Source organism: Pipistrellus hanaki (assembly GCF_964339955.1).
Source record: "Pipistrellus hanaki genome assembly, chromosome: 18".
NCBI classification, from domain to species: domain Eukaryota; kingdom Metazoa; phylum Chordata; class Mammalia; order Chiroptera; family Vespertilionidae; genus Pipistrellus; species Pipistrellus hanaki.
In genome coordinates, this window is record NC_140520.1 from 38,481,652 (window position 1) to 38,503,780 (window position 22,129).

Consider the following 22,129-nt stretch of genomic DNA (forward strand, 5'->3'; position numbering starts at 1 on the left):
GGGGGCCGCACCCCTGATGGGCCTGCTCCGCTCCTTCCCGGCGGTGTCAGCCCAGGCCAGTGACCCTGGGCCAGGATTGGTCAGGATCGAAGAAACCGAGTGAAATGACACACTTCCCGGGAGAGGTGCTCGGCCGCAGAGGTGCTACTCGCTTTGGCTTGAAATGTTATCAGCTCGAAAACCAGGCCAATCAAACCTCAGAGAGTTGGTCTTTAGGTTTTGAATTTAAGAAATATCACCGAAACCGGTTCAGCTCAGTGGATAGAGAGTCAGCCTGCGGACTGAAGGGTCCTGGGTTCGATACCAGTCAAGGGTATGTACCTTGGTTGTGGGCACATCCCCAGTGTGTGGGAGGAGGTGTGCAGGAGGCAGCTGATCAATGTTTCTCTCTCATCGATGTTTCTAACTCTCTATCCCTCTTCTAACTCTCTGCAAAAAATCAATAAAATAAATATATATTTAAAAATATGGACATGGGTGAATTATTCCGGGATAAATGTGGCATATTGGAGAAAAAACTCCTTGAATCTGAGAGATTTTAGAGTGGGACACATAGGCATTGTGGACTTATTTGCTAAGCACCATACATGCTGTCTCCTAACCATCCCTACACCTAACACTACTCCTGTCCTATCCCTACCTAAACCTAACCCTAACCATCCCTACACCTAACACTACTCCTGTCCTACCCCTACCCAAACCTAACCCTAACCATCCCTACACCTAACACTACTCCTGTCCTACCCCTACCCAAACCTAACCCTAACCATCCCTACACCTAACACTACTCCTGTCCTACCCCTACCCAAACCTAACCCTAACCATCCCTACACCTAACACTACTCCTGTCCTACCCCTACCCAAACCTAACCCTAACACTACCCCTAGCCCTACCCAGACTCTACCCCTACCAAACCCTAACACAACCCTCCTAACCCAACCCTAACTCTAGCCCTACCCCTAACACTACCCCTGACTCTACCCCTATCCCAACCCTAACCCTAGTCCTACCCCTAACACTACCCCTACCCCAACACTAACACTGCCCCTGACTCTACTCCTACACCAACCATAATGCTAACCCTAACCCTATCCCAACTCTAACCCAACCCTAACCCTAACCCTAACCCAACTCTAACCCTAGCCCTACCACTAACACTACCCCTACTCCACCCTAACCCTAACTAAACCCTAACTCTAGCCCTACCCCTAACACTAACCCCTGACTCTACCTCTACCCCAACCCCAACCCTAACCCAACCCTACCTTACCCCTACTCCTAATACTACCCCTCACTCTGCCCCTGACCCTGACCCAAGCCTGAGCCCTGCTGGTCCTGGATACAGGGCACAGCTCTGGCTTTCCAGGGGTCCATCCTGTCCCTGGTGCCATTCCCCCCATCCTAGCCTTGCTTACACAACTTCTCCCAGCCATATCACATGCACCCTGCTTCCCAAAGGCACGCCTGGCTTCCACACTCTGCCTTCCCACCCGCCGTGCCTTTCTCATCAGCCTGTGCACAGGAGTGTGCCAACCAACTGCCGGCAGCCCCACGGGGAGGGGCCATTCCGTGCTCATCTGAGACCGAGGGCCAGCCCAGTGAGCACGCAGGCAGTGCTACGTGGCCGCCGCAGGGCACTGCCGTCCACAGCTCCTGCCACGCTGACCTCATGCTTCCCTGAGACTCAGGACGGTGCCCCCTCCCCGACCCCATCCAGCCACATGGGGTTGGGAGTTGTGTCCCAGGATTCACGGGTGGTTCTGCATGGCGTCTAAGAGCCTCTGTGCCGTGAGATGAGCTGGACTCACGTGGTCGTGCTCATCGTTGCTGTCCCAGTGCTAGCTCAGCTTCCGGCTGTGAGCAAGCACTCTGCTCACGAACAAACCCATCTCCACCAGCCCTTCTGGCGGCCTCCCTGTCCTTCTCCTCCAGGCCCGGCCCGCTCCCTTCCTGCAGCCCTCTACCGGTGAGGCGCACACGACACTCTGCACCGGGGACGTTCTGACTGCTCTCGCCAGCAGAATGGTATTGGAAACGTCAAATTGCTGCCAGACGATCATTGAGGGCAGCGGTTGCCAACCTTTCGGACTCACGGACCACCGGTCGGCGACCGCTGATAAGAGGGCTTGTAAGTCCTCTCTCCTTAACTGCAGAGAACAGGAGGCGGGTTCGGGCTCTGCGCTGATGGCTAGGTCTTCTAGGTCCTCGCGCTTGGCTCCCTGTCCACACCGCTTTCACCTCCCCTTTCCCAGCACGAGGCTTGGGACGTGGCATGAAATGACGAACACCGAATGGATGAGCGCATTAACAGGTGAGTGGAACTCTTAAGCCACCGTTTTCTGGCTCGGTTAAGCCAACATAAGGCCGAGAAAAAGGCAACGACTACGTGGACAAAACCTGGGCAGAGCTCAGGGAAGAGGGGGAAGGCGGATTCTACGGAGCCTGTGGGACCCGGGCCCACAGCTCCTGGGAGCGGGGGTGGGGAGTGGGGATGCGGGTGCTGAGAGCAGCGCAGGCTCTGGTCCTCGGAGGGGAGTCCGTGCAGGGGGCCCTGGGCTGTCGCTGCCATGGTAGGACCCTCCTGTGACGGCTGTGTGGCTGCCTGTGGGAGGGTGGCTCCTAGAGCCTGGACCTGCCCCGGAGTCGTGGGAACCGAACTCTGCTCCGTGGAGCTATTTGGAGCCTCGGCCGGCACCTGGGTCACAGCTGTGACCCCAGGAGCAGGGACAGTGAGGCCCCGTCCTCTGGGGACCTCTCCACTGGGCCTGCAGCCGGGCCGCCGCCGCGGGAACAGGCCACGCCTGCCCGCAGGCCGCCCACGCTGGGTGTGCGCTCAGACAGACACTGGCTTGGCCCGGGACGGCGTTGGGGGCCACATTCTTCCACTAACACCACATGTCCCCCCAGAATAAACACCAAGGACAGCTGCTCAGCTGTGCTCGCTGGGACCGGGGCTCAGGGGCCACGGCGCAGAGGTCGCAGCCCCGCAGGAAGCAGCCCCTGGAAGGATGGTCCCGGGCCGGAGGGAACGGTCGGCTGAAGGCCATGGGAGCAGAGGCCCCGGCTTTGCGTCTGACCGCGGCCGGATGCAGCAGGATTGTGGCAAGAACAGTCTGGGCACTGGCCTGCCCCCTTCTCCCCGCCTCCTTTCTTGAAAAGAACTCAGTCTGGGTCCAACTTTTCTTTTTTCAGAATCTGCCAACATAAATGCCAACTCCAGCATTTTAAAGAGGGGCGTTGCCATGGGGATGGCAGAGTGGCGGCTGCACTCAGGGAGGAACAGCCTGCGTGAGAGAAGCCGAGCTGGCGGCCTTGGAGGAGGGGGCGCAGGTCCTGCCTCGGGGTTCCCCCCTCCTCACTCATCGGCACGCCCAGCCGGGAAAAGCCATCTTCCGTTTCACTCTCTTGTGGCTGTTCCGCCGGCCCAGAGGCAGGCTGCTGGCTGGCGCCCTCACCCTACGCTCCAGGGCCCACAACACACAGAACAACACGGAGCGAGGGGATGCCCGGCCTGCGGCGGCAAAGGCCACGATGGAGCAGAAACACACGATTCCAGGGGAGACAAATGCAGAGAGCAGCCAGTCTGGAAAAACCCTCACTGCGCCCCCCTCTCCCCCCAATCTGATTAATAATAAAATCAGAGACTGGACACATCTCCAGAACATGACACAAGGAAGGTGACTGCCTTCGTGGGAGAGGCCCCTGGGGACCAGGTGCAGCCAGCAAGGCGGCCTCTTGAGGGGCGCCTGCGAGGTCACACGGTGCCCCCCCGCCCCCCAGCAGGCCCAATCCCCATACCTTTGGCGGAGAACGGGCACCGGGGAAGTCCAGCGCTGCCCCGAACCCTCTGCTCTGGGGAGGAGGGGCTGAGAGCCCATGGCTTGTCACCTGTTCTCAGGTTCGGTCTTAAAGGGCCTTTGCACCCATGGTTTCAACTGAATGATTTGAACTCACACGAGGTCCTGAGCAGCAATCCCAAAGGAAGCATGGAGCCTTAGCCCAGGTCTGGGCCTTGGACCAGCTTGCACTCCCTGTGCCCCCGGGATCGGGTCTCACCATCTGTTCTCCCAGCCCCAGGCCGGGGCGTGGCACGCGGCTCGGCCTGCACAGGGCCGGAGGGGACGCCAGCTCTCAAACGGAACTGCCTCACGGGCCCAGGGAGCAGGTCCCTGCCGCCGGGTGCTCGGGGTGAGAGCGTCCTCCGCCACACGCCAAGGCTGTGGGTTCCATGCCCCGTCAGGGCACATACAGAGTCAACTAATGGATGAAGTGCGAATATGCAAAAATGGGTAGAACAACAAATCAATCTCTCTCTCTCTCTCAAATCAATAAATTAGAAAGAGGAGGTCCCCAGTGGTAGGAAAAAGTCCTGCCTTTGCTGTCACCCTAGCCACATTAACCTTGCTCAGGGATGGACGCACCCCCTCCACCGCTCCCCCCTCCCCCCCTGCCAGCCCCATGCTTCCTGCAGCTCTGGCCACAGGGCCTCCCTGGCCCTCATCCTTCCCGGCTCCTGGGGAAACCGGGGCCTGGAGCAGGACCCCATCCCAGCCCCCCGGACGCTCCCAGAGGCCAGGCCGAGGGCCACTCACCGCGCGTCCAGGAAGCGGGAGCGCAGGATCATGACGGCCTCGCACGTGCTCTGCTTGAGCTGCATCTGGATGGAGCTGAACTTGCGGTGGATGATGCTCACCATCCGCTCGATCTCCTTTGGGGAGATGGGCCTGGTCCGGCTCTGCTCGCGCAGCAGGTTCATCACGTGGGTGGTGAACTCGTTGCAGGCCTGGGGGACAGGACACGCAGGTGAGGGGCGGGGCGAGAGGGGGGGCTGTGCGGCACCCTGGGGTGTGTGTGCAGGGACGCACTGAGCCTTGGTGGCATTTTGTCAAATCGGAGGCACAGACTAAGTGGCTGCTGGAAACCCATCAGCCCTGATGCTAACCTTGGGCCACATATAGACTTTGAGAGAAAAGAAAATTCTTAATCATGTTTTGATCTTTATTTACTCATGATTTTACTACTGAAAAAAACAAGAAGATAATTTCGGTGTAAAATGCAGGTCACAACCCTTCACCCGGCGTTCACAGCCACAGAGGGTTTGGGGTCACAAAAGCACATCCTGCCTCGTCCACAGAAGAGTAGGGTCCTGGGATTCTAAGCTTTTCCATCAACCCATTTCCACTCCCACTTTCATTCGGGGAGTCCCTCCTCGCCAGCCTCTGGGGGGCCCCATGTCCTCCCCGTGGGGCTTGGAGGGTTCGGGGGCTCGCCCTGCAGACAAGAGCCAGGCAGGGTGACCGCCGTGCCCTCGGGCCCAGGCATCCTGGCCGCCCCTCTGACTGGCTGCCCTTTCTTCTAGTTTCTGTCCTCATCACCTGCAGTCAGGTTCCCAGCTCGGCACTCAGTAAAGCCCTCCTCGTCACCTGTTCCCAGTGAGCTCACGCACTGTCGTCAATGCGGATGCGATGTGGAAAGGAAAAGGAACAGGCTGCTGTGGGACCCCAAGGCCCAGAGGTCCAGCCCAGTCTTAACCACGAAATGCAATTGTGATCGGCAACAGGCGTCACCACATTTCGGCAGCACGAAGCCCTCCTGTTGGTCAGTGACGCAGCGACAGTCCCGGCCGCTGCCCCTCCCCGAGCGGTCCTCTGAGTGTGGCTGCCAACAGCTACGCAGAGATGCATCCTCTGGGTCTGGGGGGCTGGCCTTGACCTGCTCCTTGCAGATTTGGGTGAGCCCTGTCGCCACCCAGAGCTCCTCTGTTCTTTGGGTGGGCGCGATCATTCCTGACCCTCTGGGGAGCCTGGCAGTGCCCACACTCCTGAGCTGTGCCCTGCGGATGGGGCCCGTCGCTGGGACACAGCTGAGGCCGAGGAGGAGTCCCTCTGGCTCCCTTGGCTGAGGGCCTTCGGGAGTCACTAACTTCACGTCTCTGCCTCGTCTTCCTGAGGAGGGACGCGGCTGACAACACCCCCCTGGGAGGCAGGGAGCATGAACTGAGCTACTGTATTCCTGTGGGGCCATCTCAGTTTGTATCACGGTCTTTTCAAAGACCGAGACCTTAGGGACCGGTGTATTATCACAGCTGGGGAGCTCCAGGCCTCACACTCCCTCCTGGTAAAACCAAAGGGCTCCTGGGTGCCTTCCTCCACTCTGCGGACACCTGCTGAGGACAAACCCATGGACAATGGGGTCCAGGTGGCCTCTGCTCGCCACTACAATGCTGCCGTAGAAACAGGCTCTGATAAGTTTCTTCTGCCCTGAACCACCCCACTCCGTGTACAGAAAAGGGGGTAACCCTACAGTGAGCTGTGGGACTCCAGGATGCTCGGGGTGAGGTGTGGGTTCGGGGGAGCAGCCAAGGCTTTCCACAGCCCCACTCGGGGGCCAGTGAGGAGGCACTGCCAAGGGCACTGGCTCCCATCGCGAAGCTACAGGGCGCGGCCACAATGAATGCCTTCGCTGCTGAGAATAAAAGTACTCCCACTGCCTTTCCCGGGCCTCCCGCCCAGCCACAGGCAGACAGGGGGCCCCCACCCACAGCCCAGGGGCAGCTGCACAGCTGCCGGCCAGCTGCTGGGACGTGCAGCCAGCAGCGTGCGGCGTTCCCAGTCCGGGAAGACAGAACATCCCGGCCCAGATCTCTCTAGACTTCAACTGCTTGCACCCCTTCCCATCCCCCAGGCTCGGCCCTGGTGCTGGGCTGCCCCTCAGAACCAGAGCCGGGTTACAAAGGCCAAGCAGTGCCACCCACACAGGTGGGCGGTCTCTGGGACGGAGGGCACTGCTGGAGGTCAAGGACGGCCCCTTCCGGGAGCAGGAGCTGCAGCGGCCCCCGGGCTGGCCGTCTCTGAAAGGCTGTTCCTGGGAGAGCAAAGGCCTCTAAGACAGTCTGGCCTCGGGCCCTGGATCCATCTTACATCCACCTTCTCCCCTTCCATCCACCTCTCCCCTCCGGAGGGGAGGCCACTCTCATCGGGGTGCGAGTGACCAGCCCAGGTCAGCCGTGGAGACGGGCCATCCCCATCCCGGCAGCATTGCTTACAGAAGCTGGAAGCCTGCAAAGCTGCGGGAGCCCCGTTTTCTGAAGCAAGCAGGGGGGCTAACCCCCAGGTTCCTGCCATGGCGGCTTTGTGAGAACAGCCAGCTCCCAGGCCTCCGCCTCAGAGAGGCTGCCGAAGCCGTGCACCAACCCCGTGTAATGAACAGAACAATTCGCCCCTCTTCTCTGAGGAGCGTCTCCAGCAGCAGCCGGACCAGTCGTCCTGGGCAGAGCGGGGCAGCCGCTATGGTGGCTGCAGGGGCGGGGCATGGAGGGTGGGGCGAGGAGGGGGCCGTTATGGGAAGCCCCCAGGGCTCCTTACACCTGGTTCTCTACCAGCAACGAACTAACATCAAAACAACGCGCACAACAAAAGCAGCTATTAAAGAGTCAACTTGATCATTGCATCCAGGTACCAACACAATTTCTTCTGCTGAGCTGTCCTATTTTTCAAAAAGCTGCCAGGAGGAATGGTCACAGAAAAATGAGTAAGATTGTCTCAGAGAAGGCCAACGGCATTGGCATATTGCCCTGCAAGCTGCCATTCGCTATAATAAACAACACAACCATCCGAATGCCAGATCAGGCACCCAGAGTGTGCTGAGCGGTGTCGGCTCTCACCGGAAATGCCTGCGTGCCGGGTGGTGATTTCTCAGTCCTTCTTGAGAGTGATGACCGGGGACCATTCCACCACACGTGAGCTTGGGCTCCGGGGCGGCAGGCTCCTGGAAGCGCCCAGGACCCAGCACCTCTGTCAGGGGCGCAGGCACCTGCCTGAGGAGTGCTGAGGCCTGGGGCCAGCAGCCGTCCACAGAGCCCCGGAGGGCGGGCTGGCCCCTCGTGGTCATAGCCCAGCCCCGGGCAACCTGCCCATGCGGGCTGAGCTCCAGGCATATCACCTGACCTTTGACCTCCGTTTCCTCACTGTACCAAACAGAATTCCCCGGAGGAAATACAGTGGCTTTCTCATTCGAGGTGACAGAGGGGTGATGGGGTTAAATCAGGAAGTCAGTTCTGTGCTGAGAACAAAGCCAGTTCCCAATACCTTCCCATGTAACATCCACTGCAGGGATGGTGCAGGGGAGCGGGGAGGGGCGGGGGATGCACTCCAGGCTCTGCTGGGCCCGGGTTCTGGGCGTGAGTTCCCTGGACGCCAGGCCAGCAGTTATGCCAGAGGCAGGCTGACTGGTGGAAGGAAGGAGGAAGCAGCCAGAGCCGGGAGCCTTCATAGAAATGTCTGTGTCTTCCCCAGGGGCCCCTCGCTCAGGGCCACTGCCACTGGCTCCTGCTCAGCCAGCTCTCCACCACACCCTGGGCCCGGATCCACACAAGCCAACCCGGGGAGGGCGTGGTTCTGTCCCAGAGGGCAGGGTGGCCGCTGGCTTCCCGGCCGAGCCTCCCACCCGTCTGCTTCCCCAGGCCTGGCCCAGCGCCAGTTTATCTCATTAGCGAAGGGTCTTAGCAGACATCCACTTCAAAGGTCGGCAGGTCTGAGTACCACAATGAAACTTCTTCACTTTAACGTTTTAAGTGCCTATTTCTCCTTTAAAATGTAAAGTGTCTGTTAAGTTTGCATCTGCCTGTCCCTGACAGTCACAGTGGCCTGGAGGGCAGGGCTTTCCCTTGTGGCTCCTGCTCCCTCTTCCTGGGGGAGCCGAGGAAGGAGAGGAAGCAGGGACCTGACAGTCAGGGAAGACACGCGCTGTTCTGTCAGGACATCTGCCCGTCACTGAGGGACGGCTGGTGTGGGCACTGCTGGACGGGGCACTGCTCCGGCCGCCATGGAGACAGCGTGATGGGTGAGTGTGTCACTGCGTCAGCCAGTGTGAGTGTGTATGGGTAACTGTGTCTGTGAGTGTGTGCGAATGCGTGTGTGTGAGTGCATGTGTGTGTAAGCATGTGTGACTGTGTCTGTGAGAGACTGTGTGTGAGTGGTGCATGTGTGTGAGATTGTGATTGTGTGTGTGATTGAGTGTATGAGTGTGTGTCTGAGACTATGACATTTTGTGCGTGACTGAGTGTGAGTGTGTGATAGTGAATGCATATGTGTGAGATTGTGATTGTGTGTGACTGGGTGTGAGTGTGAGAGAGTGTGTGTGTGTGTGTGTGAGCTTGCGGTGTGCAGAGGGGGGTCTCAGCTGGAGGAGCCCTCTGGATGAGAATCCTTACCCTCATGATGCCTCTGCCCTTCCCAGCCACTCCCACCCTTTCCTGTAACAGCCTGACTCCAAGTGCTCAGCTCTGCACGAACACCGCCAGGGCAGCTGTGGAACGCTGGGTCCTGCAGACCACTGCAGGGGACACACTCACTCCCACACACAGGCACAGACATGGTCATACAAGCCCCACACCACTGCAGGGAACACACACACACACACACACACACACACACACACACGGTCACACAGGCCCCACACCATTGCAGGGGACACACAAACACACACACACACACACACACACACACACACACACACACGGTCACATAGGCCCCACACCATTGCAGGGGACACGCGCGCGCGTGCACACACACACGCGGTCATACAGGTCCCACACCATTGCAGGGAACACACACACGGTCACACAGGTCCCACACCACTGCAGGGGGCAGGATTGGAACCCAGGTCTGTCTGACTCCAGGGTCCAGAGGCCCTGCTCTGCTCAGGGGCTGAGGGCACCGCGATGCCCTGCGTGGTGGGAAGGAAGGCGCTGGTTGCAGTGACGGAGGCTGGGTGAGGAGGCGGGCGGCATTACCTGCTCGTACTTCTCCAGCTCCGTGTGGTAGATCTGTCTGATCTGGGACAGCTTGGCTCGGTAGTCCGAGTGCTCCACCGAGTTGTCAGAGCCGGCCCCTCCGGAGGCCGCCGCGGCCGCCGCTGCCGCCGCCGAGCCACCCCCCTTCTCGGGGCCCGCCACGCCCTCCGCCAGCAGCATGTTGTCCAGGCGCATCAGCTGGGGGTCTGTGGGCTCCTCCTCCTGGGCGCCCCGGATGCTCAGAACTGCGGGAGACAGAGAGGGCGTCAGTGGGCACCAAACAGGAAAACCAGAGCTGAAAGCACCCACAGAGCCCGGGTGGTGAAGGGCGGGGAGAGGGTGGACTAAGGGAGGGAGTGATCTAGTTGGTCAGCAGGTGGTTCCTTCAGCCCTGGCACACCCTGCACCGGACACACAGCTCAGTGCACCCAGCGAGGGTGCCAGCAGCCAGGTCTTTGGCGAGCAGAAACCTGGGAAGAATGTCCAGTGCAAAAACTTGGGAAGGCCTTGGATGAGGCAGGAAAGGAGGGGGGTGACTGAGGCCCGCGGGGCAGCAGTCCCGAGTATGTCCACACATTGGGGACAGGCTAGAGCTGGTTCAGGGAGGGGTGCACCTGGTGAGCCCAGGGGTGTGCCGGGGAAGGCTGTATCTAACGCAAGGAGAACCAGCCGGAAAGTGGTTCACAGGAAATGCACTCCTGCATCACACCCTGAGGCACACCGGCCTAACCACTGTTCTTCTTGGTCTGGACAACGGCCTGGTTCTCAGTAAAACCAGGAAGGAACGTCTATGGCAGGGGAGGGACCCTGGGAGGAAGCCATGCTGCTGAGGAGGGTCAGATGGGCAAGGGTGTGATGCCAGAGGGCATGAAGGATCCGTTTAGTTGAGGGAGAATTTAAAAATCACAGTAGACGTGTGTTTCACTTAGATTCTATCCTTTCCTGAGTCCTATGAAAATATTTTTCAAAAAGAAATCAGGACCCACTGAAATGTAATATAATTGGTTTCTAACTGTGGACAATAAGAAATTGGTGTGACAAACATGTGAGGCACCATGCATGCTGGGGCTCCGGTAGAAAAATTCAGAGAAAAAAACGGTGCCGATGGGAACAGCAGGGATGAGAGACAGCCTGCGCCGCCACTCTGTTCCGTGGCCGATTCTGCCTCCAGCGGCCGGGCTGCCACGCGGGCGTGAGGGAGGCACAACGCCCGCTCACACCCCGCACACACACGGGCCACGGCTCACGGGTGTGGGACTGAGAGGAAAACGGCCGTTAAACAAACCCACCATGTGGAATAAACGAGAAGGGCGCCGGCCTAAGCAGAACCGACGCCTCCTGCTCTGGCGATCGGAGACAAAGTGATTATTTAAAAGGTCCCTTTATCCCCGGGCACCTGCCGCACTCAAATGAGCCCTCCAGATCCAATTCCACGGCGGAGCTGTTACCTAATCCGCAGCCATCACATGCGATCAGGTTCGGTCCCTGACGGCGCCGCCCGCCCTCCCAGCCCAGCGGCCTCCCTGCAGCTGCCTTAAAGGGCCAATCCCCGCGGCTGCCCTAAGTGATTTCTACAGAAATTGTCACACCCCTGAGCAATGCATCTGAGGTCACAGCCACCCTTCCACCACTGGCCCTGGGCCAATCCTTTACTGAAACCCCCAAGATTAGAGGACCCCCTGTTCTTACTGCCCACTTTTCCTCTCAAGGAGAAAACACACCAGTGCAAGGCTCAGGGCAGGAGTGGGTTGTCTGGCCTGAGCCACGACCAGGCCGGAGCAGCTCCCCGCAGGGCCCACTAGAGGGCACTGTCTCCTCACCGAGGACAGGTGGTGCTTGCCCAGCTGGATTCACACCCACAGGTGGGAGGAGGCCGGAGCCGGAGCACAATGTCCTGGGGTGTGAGCAGCAGAGCAGGGTCCAGCCCTGGGCTAAGAGGCAGGCCCACAGCAGTCAGGTGTTCCGGAGCAGGTGTGAGGTGATGGTCCCCGGAGTGCCTCTCGCCCTCTGGCCAGTCTCTGCCTGATGTGAAGGCTCAGGGCTTCCCCTCCACGCAGGGAGTCCCAGGGCCCACCAGCCCGGCTTCACGGCCCCCCACGGGAGGAGTGCAGGAGGCAGGGCTCTCTGCCTCCCCCAGGCTGCTCTGCTGCCCGGTCAGTCAGCACTCGGACAGGAGTCGATGGAAATCGGATGCCCTGGCGTTCTCACAGAAAGAGCGGAGTGCGTGCCCCTTCCAGTTATGCCTTTTATTTGTTCATGAGCTCACACCGCCCAGTTGAACCACCTCCTGAAAGATGAAGTGAACTCCAAAGTCACAGACAGAGGACGGAAGACAGGGCCGAACAAGGGCAGGGCAGCCTCGACCACCCCCGTGGGAGCCACGTGCGGAAACGGTTCCCTGCCAGGTTGTAGGTACGGAGCGTGAGAAGTACGTCACTCTGAGTGTGCGTGTCCCCGGACGGAAACGCCTCAGGTGGAGTGTCTGCAGGACGTGCTGGGAGGAAGCAGAAGTCTCCATATTCGTTTGCCTCGAGATGAGCCTATCCTGTGGCTGAGGTCACACTGCCCGCTTCCCCACGGAGCACATTCACGGCAGCTTTCCTCCGGGGCCCGGGACGGGAAGAGGGGCAGCTCTCCTGCCAGCCGCGGGGCATGGCACAGTGGCCACAGGAGCGGTGGACAGAGCTGGCCCCAGATGCCACCGCGTGCCCGTGCCCCTCCTCATGGCTCCCTTCCATTCAGTGTCCACACACCAGCACACTGTACTGTCCACACACACCAGCACACTGTACTGTCCACACACACCAGCACACTGTACTGTCCACACACCGACACACTGTACTGTCCACACACCGACACACTGTACTGTCCACACACCGACACACTGTACTGTCCACACACCGACACACTGTACTGTCCACACACCGACACACTGTACTGTCCACAACACCGACACACTGTACTGTCCACACACCGACACACTGTACTGTCCACACACCGACACACTGTACTGTCCACACACCGACACACTGTACTGTCCACACACCGACACACTGTACTGTCCACACACCGACACACTGTACTGTCCACACACCATCACACTGTACTGTCCACACACCATCACACTGTACTGTCCACACACCGACACACTGTACTGTCCACACACCGACACACTGTACTGTCCACACACCGACACACTGTACTGTCCACACACCGACACACTGTACTGTCCACACACCGACACACTGTACTGTCCACACACCGACACACTGTACTGTCCACAAAACCAACACACTATAACGTCCACAACACCAACACAGCACACTGTACTGTCCACAACACCAACACACTGTACTGTCCACACACCGACACACTGTACTGTCCACACACCAACACACTGTAATGTCCACACACCGACACACTGTAACGTCCACAACACTGACACACTGTACTGTCCACAACACTGACACACTGTAACGTCCATAACACCAGCACACTGTAATGTCCACACACCAGCACACTGTACTGTCCACACACCAGCACACTATACTGTCCACACACCATCACACTGTACTGTCCACACACCGTCACACTGTACTGTCCCACACCGACACACTGTACTGTCCACACACCGACACACTGTACTGTCCACACACCAACACACTGTACTGTCCAAAACACTGACACACTGTAATATCCACAACACCAGCACACTGTAAAGTTCACAACACTGACACACTGTAACGTCCACAACACCAACACACTGTACTGTCCACACTCTGACACACTGTACTGTCCACACACCGACACACTGTACTGTCCACACACTGACACACTGTACTGTCCACAACACCGACACACTGTACTGTCCACACACCAACACACTGTACTGTCCATAACCCCAACACACTGTACTGTCCACACACTAACACACTGTACTGTCCACACACCGACACACTGTAATGTCCACACACCAACACATTATACTGTCCACACACCAGCACACTGTACTGTCCACACACCAGCACAGTGTACTGTCCACACACCAGCACACTGTACTGTCCACACACCAACACACTGTACTGTCCACACACTAACACACTGTACTGTCCACATACCAACACACTGTACTGTCCACACACCGACACATTATACTGTCCACACACCGACACACTGTACTGTCCACACACCGACACACTGTACTGTCCACACACCGACACACTGTACTGTCCACACACCGACACACTGTACTGTCCACACACCGACACACTGTACTGTCCACACACCATCACACTGTACTGTCCACACACCGACACACTGTACTGTCCACACACCGACACACTGTACTGTCCACACACCGACACACTGTACTGTCCACACACCGACACACTGTACTGTCCACACACCATCACACTGTACTGTCCACACACCGACACACTGTACTGTCCACACACCGACACACTGTACTGTCCACACACCGACACACTGTACTGTCCACACACCGACACACTGTACTGTCCACACACCGACACACTGTACTGTCCACACACCGACACACTGTACTGTCCACACACCATCACACTGTACTGTCCACACACCGACACACTGTACTGTCCACACACCGACACACTGTACTGTCCACACACCGACACACTGTACTGTCCACACACCGACACACTGTACTGTCCACAAAACCAACACACTATAACGTCCACAACACCAACACAGCACACTGTACTGTCCACAACACCAACACACTGTACTGTCCACACACCGACACACTGTACTGTCCACACACCAACACACTGTAATGTCCACACACCGACACACTGTAACGTCCACAACACTGACAAACTGTACTGTCCACAACACTGACACACTGTAACGTCCATAACACCAGCACACTGTAATGTCCACACACCAGCACACTGTACTGTCCACACACCAGCACACTATACTGTCCACACACCATCACACTGTACTGTCCACACACCGTCACACTGTACTGTCCACACACCGACACACTGTACTGTCCACACACCGACACACTGTACTGTCCACACACCAACACACTGTACTGTCCAAAACACTGACACACTGTAATATCCACAACACCAGCACACTGTAAAGTTCACAACACTGACACACTGTAACGTCCACAACACCAACACACTGTACTGTCCACACTCTGACACACTGTACTGTCCACACACCGACACACTGTACTGTCCACACACTGACACACTGTACTGTCCACAACACCGACACACTGTACTGTCCACACACCAACACACTGTACTGTCCATAACCCCAACACACTGTACTGTCCACACACTAACACACTGTACTGTCCACACACCGACACACTTTAATGTCCACACACCAACACATTATACTGTCCACACACCAGCACACTGTACTGTCCATACACCAGCACAGTGTACTGTCCACACACCAGCACACTGTACTGTCCACACACCAACACACTGTACTGTCCACACACTAACACACTGTACTGTCCACATACCAACACACTGTACTGTCCACACACCAACACATTATACTGTCCACACACCAGCACACTGTACTGTCCATAAACCAAGCACACTGAGGCTCTCGTCAGGATGCCATCAGGATGTTCTGTAAAAGCGCATGTCAGTGCTGGTCACGGGGCTTTTCTGTTGTTGGTTGGACCTCAATCAGCCACTGACGGAGGCCCAAGGAGCACAGAACACAAGCGATGCAGGGCTGAGGTTTTGTCAGTGTGCGGGGGTCTGTGCGCCCCTTCCCACCACACAGGCAGGGACGTGGGGCCAGCGGGACGCAGTGTCCTCTCCCAGCTCACCTCTTTCTCCTCCTTCGGGCCTTTCCCACTCCTGCTCTCAGAGTGTGCGCCCTCCGCCCTCCGCCCTCCGCCCCCCCCCCACCCCCGAGCAGAGCCCAGCTGCCTTCCTGGGCCAGGGAGCGTCCAGGTGGCCGCCTGGCCGTCCTCCGAAGACGCGTCCTGGAAGCTGAGACCCTTCTGGGAACCACTTAGCTGGAGGCAATCTCACCTTGTGTCAGACGAGCTGGCCTGCCAGCCATCTCTAATGGCTGCTTTCAAGTTCCCATTAAAAAATAAATAAATTATAACCAGCAGAACCGAGAGCCTCCATTCAGACCCAGGTTTGAGGAAGCGGATGGGAATCGAATGTGGGAGTGAAAGGAGGCTCTTCCAGCGAACAGGCAAGAAGGCCGCGCTGACCTCCACACTGACCCTGCCACTGCCGCCACCACACACAATAACACGCTACTTCATGTAAATGCGCACCTGACCTCTCATATTTATATTGGGATATGAGCTGCAGAATGTGTCTCTCCTGCCTGGGACCTGCACGGAGATGAAGGGGAAGGTTGATCTGTTGGTTTCTTCCAACACCCCCCTCCGTGGACTAACAGCCTGATTTTAGGGGAGCTCATGGCCACCGGGCGGAGAGGAACTTTCTTTCCCCCATCAGTGGTCACGTCTCTGGTGACAGCATTCTGGTCAATGGAAGCTGGACATAAAGCTAGGAATGTCCGAACACAGGAAGGCATTTCTCCCCGGACCTGCCTGCCCGGGACCCGCCTGCCCTGGAACTGCCTGCCCCACATTAGCAGGTGCCCAGCTGCATCAGGAGCCCTCTGAGGGAGGCCAAGGTGAGAAGGAGCCATGCTTGAGGGAGTGGGGGTAGACAGGCTCTGAGACACTGGGCCTGGACCACCTGACCTCTGTCCCCATGACCCTCACCATTTTAGTCCTTACAACACCCTCCCCCACCAACCGCAGCCTGTGGAAACCTCCACGGAGACTTTTCTCTCAGCAGGAGATCCCGAGACCAAAACTGCCGGCTGGACTGGGAAAACTGACAGCCAACAGCCCCGTACAGCCCCATGTCACTGCTGACACGCATATGACACGGGGTGTCGCCATGTCCCTAGGCAACTGGGAGCCACCCAGTTCTGTCTATCAGGGTCCAATCCGTCTGCCCAGAGTCGAAGGCAAGACAACGGGGTCACATAGGAAGGGCTGGTCGGGGAGGAAGTGGGTCCATTCGTGAGCGACATGAGCTGAAGACGCTCCAAGGGAGCTTACATTCACTCCAGTGTGCAACCAGAATGGCGCTGGGGTTCACAGCTGCGCCCAAACACACAGGCTGCTCTCAGGGTAAAGCCAGCCAATGCCAGCGGCCACTCTCCCCTGCTCGGTGGTGAGTGCCACTGCTGGAATGACCCTCGATTTGGAAGCCAAGGCAGAGGAGGCTGGGCCCAGAACGGGCGTGGCCACCTCTGAGAGCCCACACTGAGCACAGCGCCCCTCAGGGGTCTGCCCGCAGCTCTGCCCTCAGGTGCCCGGGGCGCTCAGGAGCAGTCTGGTTCAGAAGTTCTGCTAGATCTGCTCAGACACACAGACAGCCCCAGGTCACCACGGGGCCACCACCTCACCTTTCCAATGCCACCCAGCGTCTCACTGCATCCTAATGCCCACCCAAGAGGTGTGCAGGCTGAGTGCAGGGAGGCAGGTGGGGGCTGGGTGGCACTGTGCAGGGCCACGCTCCCAGCCAACGGCCATTCCACACAGGATCCTGCGCAGCCCTCCAGGCATGCACGTGCAGCAGTGCCCCCTGCAAAGGGCCTGCTTCTTCACACCCGCTCTGCACTGCGCAGCACTCCCCGGACGCCGCAGACACGTTCCCCGCCGCCAGCGACGCCCATGAACACGCACACTTTGAGAGCAGCTGTCAGACCATGACTTAAAACATATGAAAGGATTTAAAATCATACACTTTTTACAAATAAAAATATTGCATTGCCGAGGGCCAAAGCCTGCATGGCAGAGGCCTGGCCTGTGTGGCAAACCTATGGCTCTTCTATCCCTCAGGAGCTTGGCAGCTCCCCACACCCACCCACCTCCCTGCTGAGCAGCCTGTCCCTGAGCGAACCTGCGGCCAGCCTTGGGTGAAAGCGATCGTGGGAAGGAGGAAGACACAGATGCTGCCTGAGTTCTGGGCACCAGTGGGTTTTCTACCTGGGATGGAGCCCAAACTTAAATTCAGCTCCCTGTTCCCTTGCTCTGAGCCCGAGTTTCTGCAACCCACCACCTTCCCGCCCACCCAGCCCAGGCCAGAGCCTCGCAGTGGAGGCCGGGCAGGTGGGCGAACAGCCGTTCAGTGGTAATGGCCGCTATTACCAAGGCCTCGCCCTGCCCACAGATGGCTCTGTGTCCAGCTCTCCTCTGATTGCCTCTGAGTCACACGAGCTGTGTTTAACAGCGGTGTAATAAATGCCGAGGAGAAAATATTGCCCCAAATAAAAAATAGTTTGTCCCCATGTGGCCAGGATCCCATGACTCACAGCAGCGCTCCTCCAGCTCCAGGGCCATTTCCATTTGCATTCTTTTTTAAGGGTCCCGTGGGGCTTCAAACAAGCTGTTTCAGAGGAAAGGCAGAGACTGTGCAGTTGTCAAGTGCAGAGGGCTGTGTGTTCCGGACAAACAAGTGCCCGTGCAGACAACACAGGGGGAGAGCCCTGGGTGCAGGGACAGGCCTGGGGCGGGAGAGCTGCCTGTCTGTGGGGAAAAGCCGCTGGTCCTCCTGCTGTGGCTCAGCAGCGGCTGCGGGAGACAGACGGAGGCAGCGAGGGCTGGGCTCACCACTCCTGCCAGTGCGCACACACACAAGCACCCACAGAGACTCACACACACACACACACACACACACACATGATCACTCATGCACACATACATACTCACCCATGCACATACATGCGCAAACTAATGCACACATATACAGACATGTGCACACGGATATACACACACTTGCACTCACACACATGCAAGCATGCACAGACACATACTCAGGCACAGGCACACACGTACACATACACATATAAACCAACACTCACATAAACTTGCACTCATGTGCAAACACAAGTACACACAGATGCACATGGATGCATACAGGCACACACATATACATGAACAAAGGCCCCCACACACAAGCACATGCACACACACACACACAGACATACACACCCATCAGGGCAATAAAGGTATCAATTTCTCATTTAGCTACAAGAGAATTCCCTTCTCCTTTGGATAATAAGCAAAAGATATGTTTTTCAAATAGTAGCTGTCCATCCTGGGGCAGAAAGCAATAAATGCTGAGCCCCCCGAGGCCCCTCAGCTGAAGATATGGGCAGGAAGTTCCCAATTTCTCAAGGTTTTCAGGGGAAGGAGGATGGCGGTGGGGCTAGGCCTCCACGCTGGAGGTGGGCACTCCTGAGAGCTGGTCTCCAGGTCATACCTCCCTCCTGGCCAGCCTTGCTGGGCAGACCTTTGCGATGAGTGTTGCGTGGGTGCTCGTGCCTCTCTCTCAGAGGCACAGCCCTCCTCATCCCTGCCCTGCACACCGCCCACACCCCTGGAATGAACACTATCTCAGTGAAAGGATTTGGGGGCCTCAGACTCGGGGCGCTGGGACTCGGCTCAGACCGCACTTGCTCACGGACAGTGTGTGAGCCACAAGCGTAACAGGCAGCCAAGGTGATGGCCTCCAAGGTCACGGCAGAGAGTGGACAACGGCCTGGCCACGCCCGAGGAGAGGGCCGGCACTCGGAGCAGCCACGGAGGCTGGGGGAGGCGGGCGAGGGATTGCGGGTGGCGGGCAGCGGCGCCCCGTGTGCCACCCGTGGGAAAAGCCCGGGTTCCCAGGGAGGTCGATGCCCTGGTCTGCTGCTTGGCCTTGGGCCCTGGGCAGAGCGAAGGAGGCTCAGGGTCCTGGGCCGTTTCTGACCGGAAGAGCGGGCAGACAGCCTGTAGCAGACTGGACTGCGCCTCCAGGACTCTCCATGCCCCGCTGCGCCTTTCCTGTGAGCTCGTCCCCATCGGCGCCTCGGAAGGAGAGCTTGTATTTTTTATTTTTTTATTTTTTACACATTGGCTCACAGGATTGAATGCAGCCTAGGGGTCCACAGATGACTCCAGTCTGGTCCATCCAGGTCATGTTCTTTGCACCAGCCTGGGCTGCTGGGCTGGTCCCCAGAGACACATCCACTGCCTGTCGTCTGTATGACCCCTGGTCCCAAGCCAGTCACCTGCTGTGAGCTGGGGAGGCAGTGGAAGGGGTGGAAGGGGCCGCCTCGAGGGAGGGGCAGGGGACAGGCATGGACGGAGGGAACGGGCTGATGGCAGAGCAGGGCCCAAACCCCTTTCAGTAACACAGCATCTCATCACACACATATTCATCAACTATGCCATTGGGGCACGGCACTGACCACCGCTCAAGGCCGCCACTCGGCAGGTCTCTTCTGGGAGCCAGGCCACACGCTCACTTTCAATGCCATCGCAGGGCCTGCGCAGCACAGACATGCTCCTGACCCCACAAGGGCTGGGTTTGCAGGAGGACGGGGACCATAAAGTTTACGACAAGGAGACTCCATCAGAGGAGTTGATCGGGGACCACAGGAAACCCCCCAGGAGAGGGGACGGAAGCTACAAACCCAAGTCACATTTCCAAAACCCTCGAGGGGCCCAGTGAAGGCATTTCTTATTTTTTGATTATTCCACAAGCGAAGTGATAAAGCACACAGCCCCAGGACCCAGCGAACACTAATGGCAGCCCCAGGGCAGGTCCTCTCCCCCCACCAGCTCTGCCCTGGGAGCCGGACCCAGACGGGCCTGCTGTGGGGAGCAGGGTCTGGGCATCGCAGCTCCACCTTTGCCACCCCCAAGGGCGGGAGGCCCGGATGACGTTCCAGAGCTGTCCCTTCACTGTTCTCCGGCCTCGCAGGTGCCTGGTGGGAGGTACATGTTCACTTTTCTCTCCTCATGTCCTTCCTGACGGATGGTTCAGAGGAGAAATACGTCCTGGGGAGTTTGGATGTGTACATATACATGGAGAAAGGCCTGCATGCATGGAGAAAGGCCCGTGGCCGCCCTGCACAGAGGACGCAGAGCTAACCACGTGCTCTGGTCCCACAGTGGGTCCTTCCTGGGACCGCTCTGTGTGGATGCCTGTGTTGGCGGCAAGATGCTCTCAGCTCTCGGGGTGCCCAGAGCTGCAGCCCGACGTCTGAGTGAGCCTCCATCCTCCCTGCTTTGTGCCACAAATATGCGTGGAAGGTGCTGGGACATATCTGTGAGATGGCTTACCCACACTTACAAGAATGAACTCACCAACTGGACAAGGAGTGGAACCCGGGGTGGCAGCGAGGACAGAGGCCCTGTTTCTGTGTCTGTGCTGCCTCCCACGTGTCCATTCGCCACGACTCCAGGTCAGAATCCTTTGAGAATGAGTGCTACAGAGCTCTCTCCTCATGTGGTGGGGAGTTAGCTCGCTCCTGCGTCACCCCCAGCTGGGCAGATGGAGAGGCCACCTGCACCCATGCCCTGCCCCTGTGCAGCCCCCAAGGGAATGCCTCCTCCCCACACCGTCCAGGTCCCCCCAATCCTCCCCGAGGAAGCGTCCAGGACTAAAGGTCGCCCTGAATTCTGAGCCAAACCTCCCACTCCGGGGACGAGGGGCTGGGACCTTCCCACGGGCCCCATCCACTGAACCTGCCTTTGGTTTAATGTGCTGACGCCACAGGTTGAATTTAGAATTTTTGAACAAGGGGTCTGCGCTTTCATTTTGCCCTGAGCCCACACATTACTGAGTCCGTCCCGCCTCCCAATTCATTTTCTTACTAAATTATCTGACCAGATGTGCCTGACTAGAACCAGCACGGCATCCTCAGGGCAGGCCCAGGAGCAAACTGGGCAGAAGCTGTCGTCCCGCAGGGTGGCCAGCAGGGCCACATGCGAGCGAGCACAAGCCAGCCGTGTGGCACGGAGGAGGCCAGGGCATGCCGCCTCCCCTCCACCAGCACAGGACACAGCCAGGCCCCTCTGGCCCCGAAGGCAGCTGTGACCAGGGCCAGTCTTCACAGGCAGCCGTCCTCTGTTCCGGATCCACATTCCCAAACAAATCAGAGCAAACTGGGTCCTGATTTCTCCCATCAGAACAGATGCTTTAATGCCCACTCCACCCCCCCCCCACACCCTTCTATATGCACATGTACACGCAGGCACATGCACATGTACACACAAACACGCACATAGTCACACATAACCACCCGAGATGAGTTTTAAAGCTAACATCGAATCTTCCAGGCAGAATCTCCCTCGGGGGCATTAGGAGGGGGCTGTGGGCACCGTGTCTCCCAACTCGGGCCATGCCTGGCACAGGTACCTCCCCCATCTGCCTGAGCTGGGGCTATGTCTACCCCACACACCGCTGGCCCCTCCGCAGGAGGCGAGCATGGAGGGAGGCGGGCGC

General features: G+C 58.2%; 1 protein-coding gene across 4 annotated transcripts in view; it reads right to left on the reverse strand.

Annotated features, from left to right (window-relative positions):
* The window catches only part of PBX1 (PBX homeobox 1), a 178,205-nt gene that overhangs the window by 27,899 nt on the left and 128,177 nt on the right, over positions 1–22,129 (reverse strand). For all 4 annotated transcript variants that reach the window (XM_084867117.1, XM_084867116.1, XM_084867115.1 and 1 more), the window contains 2 exons: positions 9,795–10,039; positions 4,594–4,784 (listed from right to left, as the gene is read on the reverse strand). In XM_084867117.1, the coding sequence (XP_084723243.1) occupies positions 4,594–4,784; positions 9,795–10,039 (436 nt within the window). The remainder of the gene's footprint in view (positions 1–4,593; positions 4,785–9,794; positions 10,040–22,129) is intronic.